This window comes from Ochlerotatus camptorhynchus, unplaced genomic scaffold (assembly GCF_037179485.1).
Source record: "Ochlerotatus camptorhynchus isolate MF236.1 unplaced genomic scaffold, CSIRO-AGI_Acam_v1.1 ptg000062l, whole genome shotgun sequence".
NCBI lineage: Eukaryota > Metazoa > Arthropoda > Insecta > Diptera > Culicidae > Ochlerotatus > Ochlerotatus camptorhynchus.
Window position 1 is genome coordinate 5,926,635 of NW_027040552.1, and position 11,735 is coordinate 5,938,369.

At 39.5% G+C, this 11,735-nt stretch overlaps 1 protein-coding gene across 4 annotated transcripts in view; it reads left to right on the top strand.

The window, feature by feature from the left end:
- The window catches only part of Tusp (WD40 superfamily protein Tusp), a 259,763-nt gene extending 248,233 nt beyond the window's left edge, over positions 1-11,530 (top strand). For all 4 annotated transcript variants that reach the window (XM_065239789.1, XM_065239785.1, XM_065239786.1 and 1 more), the window contains one exon: positions 9,405-11,530. In XM_065239789.1, coding sequence (XP_065095861.1) covers positions 9,405-9,521 — 117 coding nt within the window. In that variant the 3' untranslated portion in view covers positions 9,522-11,530. The remainder of the gene's footprint in view (positions 1-9,404) is intronic.
- Positions 11,531-11,735: the final 205 nt, after the last annotated feature.

Here is an 11,735-nt window from a genome sequence, read left to right on the forward strand (position 1 = left end):
TTCTCACAAGTCCTTGTAGTTCTGCCTAATTTTCCGCAAGCGTAGCAAAATATTATCTTACGCTCTGTGCAGTCTCTCCAGGTATGACCAGGTTTCTGGCAATTCCAACAGGCCATTTTATTGGGTTCTGTCCGTCTTTGTGTCGTCTGCTGAGTCCTTCCAGGTAAAGTCGGTCGACTATTCTTCTGCAATTTCTGGATCTCTTGGACAGGAACATCCTCTTCTTCTGTATACTCACAGCAAGAATCCTCAGCCTCAATATGATGTACATCGTTTCTCATGTTGTTTGGTGACCTATAGAAATTAGGGTCACTTGCATCTATTTTATGATTAATTTTAATCAGATGCTCAAGATCGTATATGTCCATTACTGATAATCTTGATCGGTAGTGGGCACGCATATTTTCCCAAACGAGTTCGAATAATGTTCTCGACGAGAAAGGGCGCTGCAAACATTGGTTGAGTTTTTCAACCTCTGTTACGTACGCAACAAACGTTTCACCTCTCCGTTGTTTTAAGTCACGAATTTGGGCCTTGATTCCTCTGTCACGATTAGGGTTTCCATATCGGAAGCGAATTTCATCTTCAAATTTACTCCACCGAGTGAATCTATCCTCCCTAGTAAACCACCAATCATACGCCTCTCCTTTTAGGCGATGATGAATGTTCTTCAACAACTCCTTATCCGAGACATCTTCGTGTCGAGCCAATTTCTTGATTTTGTACAAAAAATCTTCTAGTTGCATCGATCTGTTGTCTCCAGAGAACGAAATATTCCAATTCTCAACTCTGGACTTCCTATAAAGATTCCTTCCATTATTCGATGTTACGCTGCTAGACGATGATAAACGTCGTCGATGTCTTCGACCGCTACTTCCTTTTCTACGAGTTCTTCTCTCTTTTCTCTTGTAACTATCTTCCGACTCCGATTCTAATTCACTGTCGTATAGTTTCTGTCTGTGGTTTCTTGAATTCCTCTGTCTGACTTCTTCCTCTGTGTCACTATCATCATTTGAACTTGGAGTTCTTTCGCGACGCAATCTACGGGTTTCTTTTCCCTTTTCATCACGATTGCTAGTGGGTTTTCGATCCCTCGCATTTCTATCTGACTTCCTCGTATCTCGAACATCTTTATCCCTTTTATTTTTGTTATCTCCATATTTCCACCCTTTTCTTTCTTTATCGACTCTATTTTTTCTTGATTTCCTGTCATAATCTGAATCTTCCGAATTTTCATCCGAATAACCTTCATTCTGTCTATGTTTTGACACCTCAGGTTTCTGATCGTGGTATTTCTCCCTTGCACCTGTACCATCACACCACGGGCAACTACATGCGATTCCTTTAGCTCCTGATAAGCATGTTGGTTCGGAAACCTTTAATGTTTCCTTTTGATCTCCATCCTTGGATTCTGTAACCTTTCCTCTCCCTACCTCTTGACTCTCTTCTTCTTCATCTTCCCGTATTTTCAACCCTATCTCTGCTAACACTCCTTCAATTTGAACACAAACATCTTTTTGTGCCATTTCCTCTTCCTTATTATCAACAGACGCGCTTGCTATGCGAATCAAATAGTGCCGTATTCTTGAGACTTGTACTCGATCGGCTCGTTTTCGCAAATTTGATATTAATCCATTGACAACTTCTGAAACCTTTGCGATTTCATCTGAAAATTTATGAGTTCCTGAATAATTAACTTTACTACTCCTATCATCCTTAAACAATCTGCGTAACAACCTCTTCTTATCCTCCAACGTTTCTCTTCGATCGACTGATTGCTTCCGTAATCTCAATTCATGGTCTACTTCATCCTCCAGCAAATGCTCAACAGATGGTAATATATATTGACAACTCATTTTAATTGATTAGAATCAATCACCAAATTCCAATAAAATTCAATTACAAAATACAAATTCAAACCGAGAAAAAAAATAATGCTTATGCTATATAGATTTAATATACCGATTTAATAATAATAGGAAAAAAAATAAGAATAAAATGCAAATTCAAGAATGCAAAATAAGAAAAAAAAACTTAATCTATTATATAAGAAAAACGAATTCAATTCAAACTTAACATTAGAAGAAAAATTTAAATCCGATTTAATACTAGAAGGAAATTCAGTTCAAATTAAATGCTAGGTGAAAATTCAATTCAAACATCCAACTAAAATGCAAATTAAAAATATATATAAAAATAGAAATAAATTAAAATAAGTATGACAATGCTGTTTTTGTTTATGTACGAATGAAAGAAATGAAACGTTATAATTTTTTGCGTTGGGCGCCAATGTAACCGTTCGTTAAATTTCGCTGAGGTTTTGATTTAACTCAGTGGCTTAAGCGCCACTCTCTATTAAGAGAGGCCACTGGTCGTGTTAAAGCTTTGCCCGACAAATGAGACTTTTCTCTCAGAGGACCTCTTGAACGGTCGTTGGTTACTAACGGCAATGAAAAAAACTATTAACTTTCTGGAAATGCCAAGTCCTTCAGTAATACAGGAATGGAGCGCATGGACCAAATAAATAAACCAAGGTATTACTCTGACTCACCCCCGAAACGAAACGGAAAGAGAACGAAGGAATGCTGACTCAACTGAGCGGAAACGAAAGAAAACAGAACGTAACGTAGTAAGTGTGTTTTATTCAGGGAGTAGCATTCAAAACGTTCGAAAAACTAATCTTCAACTTTTTCTTTAAACTATATTCTAGCATTCATTCGCATTGGATTTCTGAGAGGGGTTTACGGGAAAGAGCAAATCATGGCCATGAATTAAACATGCTCTCACATACCTGCGCAGGTTTTACTTGACGAAACGATGAATCGATGACTGCTGACCGATGAGGGCTCGATGACTCGATGATGGCGGTGTAACGATGGCGGCGTAAACGTGATGGTGCCGCTCACATGCTGCAGTATGGCGCGCAGCAACGGAAGGTGACTCGTACGCGGTATGGCCGAATTAGAGTTGCGGAGGGAGTGGCGGCTGGACGGAAGACTTCCGATTTGGCAATCGAGAGCTGAGCTACGACGAGAAGTCGTGCTGTCCCGGGAGATTCGCTCCGCAAAGAGAAGAGGCCAACTTACCTTCGGACGGCTTCGCGTACTTTGTTTCCGCTATGACCATCCGCGATGAAATGAACCCCCTCTCCCGTTGGATTGAATCCGGACCGTGGCACGTTTTTGGCGACGCACTCACACGGTCCGAGCTCTCGGAAATGATGGTCCACGGGGTTGTAGTGGAAGGGACCTCGTCGACGGATGATTGGCGACCGTCGGAAGATATTTCGCTTCGAAGATTAGCGAACTTCACCCACCTCCGTTTAGCTACCTTCGAAAAGGCGGGCCTTAGCAGGGCGCACGAGTCACGGGAAATGTCCGTCTCCCACGAACGATGATGGCGATGCCACAGATGGAACCCGATCCGGCGTTGACGATAGCCGAACGGAACGTATATCCAGCCCGTACAAAAAAGCGCAACGCGCTTTTTTGTACAATATCACAAATAAACGCACTGAACAGACTACGCGGAACTTAATACGGACTTATGTCCACTTTAGAGAAACTTATCGCACAAAATCAATTTGATTTAATATAACTCGAGAACGTAAAGTAATTCGCGCACTTCTGTTATCCAGCCGATTCGAAAGCGAAATGGATGAGTCAGAATAATTTGGCAAGCAGGAAAATTCCTAACGACCTTTTCCTATTCAGATAGGTCATCTTTTAAAAACTCTCTCTTTATTCGAGAGTTGCGCCAAACCTTTCGAATGGCGACGGACTTCATGGCGCCTCCAGAAAGCATGTACAATATAATACAGCTCACTATAAGTTGAGCTTTTATGGCGAAGTTGTAGCCTAGACACAGTAAATATGGCAAAGTTGTTAAATCGACACAGTAATGGTCTGATTTTATTTACACGGTTGAAATATTTCATTTCTTAGCAAACTTGACATAAAAAGGATTTAATTGTTAATTAAATTAGATTTCAACGAAAAATTATTTACAAATAAACGTAAAACGTTACAATATGGAACTCACAAACAGGCTGCTTTTTCATGGTATACACATGGTATATACATATTCAATAATCAATTAATTATCTCAACATTTAGTGGCAGACCATTCAAACATTTTGGTAACATACACAAATTCTATAATTCATATTAATTTCCTATGCCGATCGAAACAAACATTATGACGCCACTACAAGGGTGACTGAGTAAACGAATCATGCGAATCGAAATGAAAACCTAGTGAAAAACGAATTGCACCAATACATTCAGGCCTACAATTCCACACCTTCTATAGACCAGATTGAGTTTTGATAGTTAGCTGCTTGCGGGAACTGACATCCGATTGATAACCTTTACAATATCCAAAACATACTCTTTAACAAATTTGTGGTGGTCCTGAAAAGGACCGTTTAGTCGTGATGGTTGAGTAATGCTGAGCTATTGGGCTAATTGTTTGGAGCAAGGTTGACACGCTTGGCATAAATGACCCACAGCTACTCACGAGGAAACTGATTTCGATCCAGCGGCTTCTTCCTCCTTCTATGGGTGCTCATGTGGGCTCTGCAGCTCACTGCTTGCAGGCTGCCTTTCGTGGGGTACGCCACACGCTAATCACTGCTGCTGCTGCTGACGTTGACGACCGGACACCACCACACTCGGTGATTGAATGAGCACCGTTCAGTGAGACAGGATCGAATTCGATTTTTAAATCTGTGTTAGGGAATGCGCTGTTTGCAGGTAATCGGTTATAATTTTGATCACCATTGCAACAGTTGGACATTTGTGTATTTTTCAATAGTGACCTATTGAAAATTAATAAAGTGTTCAATTTAGCAGATTGGTAGATAAATTCCCAATTCTTTGGCTTGTTTAGAATTAAAATTCATCTGCTATTGACAGTGGTATATGTGGTCAAAACCTGACCTATTTTCGTCCCGCGGTTGATTTTGGTTTTTTTGAAATTGCACCCCCAATATGTTGCCGAAAGACGTAATCCTACGTCAAAACAATGAACATCTCCGTTTCGGCAGAAAAAGAATACCAATTGGTGTCTTGACAACCAAAGCAAATGCGATTTTCACGGAAATTCTTTAAACAAAATCACCACGCAGATTGTATTCTAGGTGCAAAATACTATCACTAGTATGCTTGACCAGCATATCAAAATTTCCTTAAATGAAATTCACTTGTGACGGAAATGGCGTGGTCAACATTGAGCAAAAAAAATCAGCCTCTCCGTCACCGCTTCATCCAAGCATACAATATGGCTTTTACTTACGCCGAGAAATTCAAGCTAAATACACCACTTTTCATCAAAAATTAAACACTCGCGCCGGGCATGAAACTTTTATCCTCATCGCCACTAAAATATATGCTACTTTAGCATCTAACACGCCATATTACTAATTTAAGGTTTTCGGTACTTTGTTAAAAGAACAGTGTTCTTCAGTTTATCACCACACTACTTCTGATTGGATTTATTTCCACTCTCAAACTTTACAACTTTATTTTCCCTTTTCGTTCTACCTGTCTCTTTTATTCTTCGACCATCTCTTTCATTCCTGTCATTATGTTACCTCCTGAATTCGAAATCGGTAACTGACCGTTTTACCGATTGTATACAACAGTGTAGTACTAGAATTTAGACTAGAATGAGGTACGTTAATCGATTTGCTTGGGACCAATAGGCTAGTCAAAAAGTGAGCCAATTTAAAATCGATAGTTTCGTATTGATTGTTGCTAGAACCTAGCAAGAACTAAAATAAAGTCTGGAACGCGCAAAAATTTGTCAAATTCAAATTGGTGTATTTGCCGGCGCCGGTGGTGTAGTAGTAAACGTGACTTATTTCTAACACCCCATTGGGTCTGGGTTCAATCCCAGTCGAGGTCGGTGGGATTTTTCTGAGGCATAAAAATCTCTGGTCACGTCTTCCTTCGGAAGGGAAGTAAAGCCGTTGGTCCCGGCCCATGTGTGTTGAATGGGTGCGATATCCTACGCAGGTGTGGAAGCTGCCTTCCTGCACATTCGGTTGCCGTCAATGGATGGCAATCGATGTCCGTCGGTGATTGGCACTAGATTGCGAAACAGAGACCGACGTTAAATAAAGGAAAAGAAAAGAAATTGGTGTATTTCTGTTAAAAATGCATAAAAAAAACCTGAAATGCTGTATTTGGAAGTTGAGTGTATATACAATGGTTGCTATGATGAGTTTTCCCCCGTTCGCTCTCCAGTTTTCAAAATAACGTCCAAGCAAGAGGAGCAGCGTGTCAAAATTTTGCTCGCGCAGCAAGAGAATCCGACGTTCTCACACGCCAAGTTGGCAAAATTGCTGGAAACGTTTTAAAAGTGTTCGGGGAGCTTCGGTCGACCGCCAGGAAGCCTGGAAGCGGTGGTAATCGGCGGCCGGACATGGCAGCGACGACGAAGAAAGTGGCGGTGAAATATAAGCGGAATCGAATCCTAACCTCTTCATCCGGGACGTCACTGGCAAGCTCAATGTCTCCCATACTAGAGTCGGTGTATAATGAGTCACGCCAAGAGAAAAATAGTTTAACTCGCATCACGGTTTTCGAAAGATTCTTTTTCTTTTCACTTGGCAACAGAAGACTTCTACATCAACTTCAAATGACTTCTAGCCATAAATAAAAATAGCGGCTGTAGTAAATCATGATATCAGTGATTTTGTCAAATTATCTTAACAAAAAATAGTAGAAATTCTCATTACTGGTCATTACTAAACGTATCCCATGACAAGTTAATACTCACTGCGTATTTATGACCATTTCTTCGATTATATTTTATATTTTATTGCAATACCTTTCGTGGACCTTTCATAGCATCGTAATGTTTGTTTACTTTGCTCGATAGGTAGCCGGTTTGACAGTTCAATAGGTAGACTTGGCTTCACTCTTGGCGTGACTCATTATACACCGACTCTATCCCATACTACCAACAATCAATACGAAACTAACGATTTTAAATTGGCTCACCACTTTAGTAGCCTATTGGTCCCAAGCAAACGATTAACGTACCCTATTCTAGTTGAAATTCTATTACTACACTATGTTTGTTTTGATTCGCTATGAAAGTTTGACAGATAACATCAGGGGTGTGTGGATTCATGCAGAACATGCAGGGGTGAGTGAAATAGCTTGGGACTGCTTGGGACCGTTGTTCTGGTACTGAGTGAGCCAAAAATAATAATGATTTTCTTCGGGACCCAGTAGTCTTAGAGTTACCTCTATGATACTACTGTGCAGCGGGCCAAGAAACGAGCTGGGTTGTCGACGTTTGAAAAGGTGAAGGTGGCGAACCGAGATTACAAACAAAACACGTTGGCAAAGCAGCGGTCCCGAATGCTGTATACGAATCGGCTCACAAAGTTCGACTGTGTCATCATGGACGACGAAAATTATGTGAAGGCGGATTTCAAGCAGCTTCCGGAACAGGAGTTTTATACCGCATCAGGAAAAGGGAAGGTGGCTGAAATTTTCAAAACCATCAAACTATCGAAGTTCTTGAAAAAATATCACGTCTGACAGTGTGGTCTAAAATGCGGCATTTTCATTACTATGGGAACCATCAATCAAGAGATTTACGTCCAGGAGTGCCTGGAAAAGCGGCTGCTACCATCACTAAAGCAACATAATAGAGCTGTGCTCTTCTAGCCGGACTTGGCGAGCTGCCACTAAAGCTGGGTTTAGACAAGGCAAGTCAATTGATCAATTCAGTTGAATTCAACTGACTTGAACGCGAATTGAACGTGTAAACCATGCCATTCAACTGACTTGATCAACTCACTTGAATTGAAAAAAGTTGAATCAGGCTCAACTTTTCAAGCCAATTGAATTCAACTGAGTTGATCATTTGACTTGCCTAATCTAAACCCAGCTTAAGGGAACAAGGCAATCGAGTGGTACGATGCGAACAACGTGGTTGTGGTACCCAAAGACCACAACCCTCCCAACAGCCCAGAACTCTGTCCTATCGAACGGTGTTGGGCCTTGGTCAAACGGAATCTAAAAAAAACTAATAAATCCATGGAAAACGAATAGCAGTTTAAATCTCACAGGCTTTCGGCGGCGAATAAGGTCGATGAGACCACTGTGCAAAATGTTATGGAAGATTTTTTTTACTAGTTCATTTATTTACTATGCTCAGTCGTGTGTGACACTTTGCGGACCCAAAATCAGTCATGTTTGAATTTACATTTTAAATAGCAGTAGTTCTAGGTTAGTATTGGGTACCAATTACTCGTGGCGGGCTCGAGGTTAATGGGTAACAATTTCTATTGGAAGGTTCTAGGTAGGAAACTGGTTTCTGAAGCCTCCTTCAGATACTACTCTCGGACGGTTGACCAAGTCCTGGTTGGGCAGGGGCAAGTAGCACAGAAACAGGAGGATAATAAGACTGGGACACAATGGCGGGAAATTGTTTGGAAAGGAGGGGATGGTCACATCAAACTCTAACATGAGACAAACAAAGGAATTCGTAGATCGCTTGCACGTAGGGAAGATCACGTGTTCCCAATACATCTCTTACTCCACGAAAGGGTTGTCTACCTCGGGCCACTAGGGTATCCAACAGTCGTGCTCTGGAGGCGTCATTACCCGGGCAATACCAAAATGCGTGATCGATGTCATCATAATCGGTTCTGCACCTACATATATTGCTGTCAACGAGGTTTATTCTATAGAGATGTGTGTCTAGCGAGTAGTGGTTGGACATAAGTCTTGACATCACTCGAATGAATCCCCGACTTACATCCAGACCTTTGAACCACGCTCTCGAAGAAACATTTGGAATAATGGAATGTAACCACCGCCCAAGAGAATTACTTGTCCAATCGTATTGCGGAAGGCACGGCAGTTCGGATTCGGCAAACCAAAAGAATAAACGAACATTTTTTCCTTTAAATATATGAATTGAACTACCAAAAGAAAAATGAGAAGATTTTTGTGATATAAATTTTGACTGAAAGAAACGATTTTTTTGTCGACCAATTTTTGCGCGTTCCAGTCTTCAAGGGCCTAACAGTTTTTGTAAACAATGATTTCTCTCGATCAGTGTTGCCACATTTTTCCACTTTCCAATTTCACCGTAGAAAATCTTTTTAATCTATACCTGGCTGACAAAAATCTGTAAAATAATCTGTATGGTTTCTTTATTATGATCTTAGTGCGGATTTTCGTAAACCTCCTTTTCAAAGTTCAGAAAGAGTTTGTCCATAGTGTAAATAAGAATCTTGTAAAATGATTTAAGTTTGCTTTCTAAAGAGTTAATCGATTAAAATATCTCCAAATCCTAAATCTTTATATTTTGTTAGTAACAAATGTCTCATTCATTCCTAACGAGTTACCTCATCCTATCTTTCTCTTATCCCACAGGTCATGCAATTCGGCCGGATCGATGGCAACGCATACACGCTGGACTTTCAATATCCCTTTTCGGCACTGCAAGCCTTTGCCGTGGCTTTGGCAAACGTTACCCAGCGATTGAAGTGAAATTCCATCGACCGGATGCTGCTGGTCACGTATAAAAGCATCTTCAGCAGAAGTTGGAAAAACAAAATCATTGACATATCACATGCAAAAGATTACATACAGCAAGCATCGCACGTTTTTAGTATCGCCACTATGTTATGGCATTGTTCTGCAACTATTATTCGTATGGCTGTTCTGAATTCGCCGCAAACAGTTGGAATGTATGAATGTTAGTCGTTGTGTGCGCCAGCTTTGTCACCCACCAGTAGAATTCGAGATACAGAAAAGAAATTTTGTGTTTTAAAATACTAGTTACTACGAATTTAGGTTTTCCGCCGATAGCTTTGGTGAGATTGGTTTCAAATGTCGCATCAATACGTAAGTGAACGTTGTATTTGAGATTAGAAAGTATACATTTCAGACAGCTTTTCACATATCATCCATGTGTAGCCATTCGTTGTATAAACAAACTATAATATCTACCTACCTACTACAACAGTAAATGTTAAAACTCATTCTCATAAAATACGTTCGGTGGCAGACTAGAATTAAGCCGACATAGTAAATCTAGCATGGCCTATAGACGTATAGCGAAGGACTGATGGAACTATCAATCCTGGTGTAAATATTTAAACCGCCAAATTAGTCGGATGGAAAAACCTAGGCTTAATCGAGACGCTGCTGCCGAGCAGCTGTACTTCATGTGCAATGCAAAAGATTAAAAAAAAAAGTTAAGTTATGTAACTGTAACACTACCAAAGACGCGAGTTTTGTACCAATAATGCGCTTATCATAACTGTAATTGATTGATTGAAACCGTTTCGAATTTGTTCAACTATGTATCTAGTCCAATTTTTGCTTTCATCATTGCCACTGTGAACTGTTTCTAGTCATTTTTGTCACGTTAATTTTTGCGTACGAGCACGTTCCTCTAGTCAAACTATAAGCTTTTCTCGTTCCTGTTTACTATTTTTATTTCTCTACGTTAGGGGTTTTTCGTTGATTGATGATCGTTCTGTTTACATTTTATGGAAGCTATTTTACGGTTCTATCGAGTTCGATTGAAGGAAAGAAAATATTAGTAATTGAGGCATAAGTTTTGTTTTAGCACGCTAAAATAGTGTAGTTAGTTCACCAACCGCAAACAAGAATAATAAAATATACCGCGAAAAGTAAAAAAAGAAAAAGAAGCATAGGAAAATAATCCATCCAAAGCTGGAAAACTTAAGTAAAACGCAAGCGAAATTCAACAAATAGCAAACAACACTTACAAAATAGTAGCAAACAGCAGCACTAACGTCCGTTTTAAATAAATTTAAAAATCCGATAATTGTGAGAAAGCAAACATTTTTTTTTGCAAACAACACACCATCAGCTATTAAATATACAAAATAACAAACATGACAAACAAAACCCTCGTTGTGATAGACAAACGAAAAAAAAAATCAGTAAAATTTTGTGCGTAAATCTTTTTGTAACGATTTTTTTTTACTGAAGGAAATAAATGAACAACGTAAAGCAAGAAGATGAGGTAAAATTAAATTAAGTGATTCAGAAACCAAATCAAGCTTGATTGCAGAAGGTGATGACTTTTATATGCAATGATTATTACTTAAATCGCGTAAATTTTTGTAATCTCTCGTAAGCAAACGACCAGTAGATTCTTTCCATCAGGGTGTCAACGCAGTGCTTTTCGACGTCAAAGTTGAACCCATACTGAACCGTAATGCTTAAATCGATATACTTTGTTTATCGCGACGATTTTTTGAAATAATCCAGGAAAAACATATATATTATACAAAAAATACCTACGATGATAAGGTTTAAAAAAAATAGTTTGGTGAATACATTGAAATCGGTAAAAAAAAAACATAGTTTGAAACCTAAATCGCAACCAAAAAATCAGATCGATCCCGCGCTCTTACTACTAGTTAAAGAAAAAAAACAGATAGCCCGATGACGAGAGGAAAATAATTTGTGTAGTCCATTGACACCAGTCACGAAATAAAAATTTAATGTTCCGAAATGAATTAGGGTGAGATGGGTTTTAAAACAGTATTGTGAGTTGTGAAAATCCCTGTTCAAACGTAAGATCTTCTATACAGTCACCTCACAATTATGGTACCGACAAATCGCCATGAAATCATGATAGGAAATTCTTATTTCGGATCTAACAGTCATTTTTGGAATTATGAAATCATTAGATGTGTGTTTGACAATGTTGCTTTCTGAGAG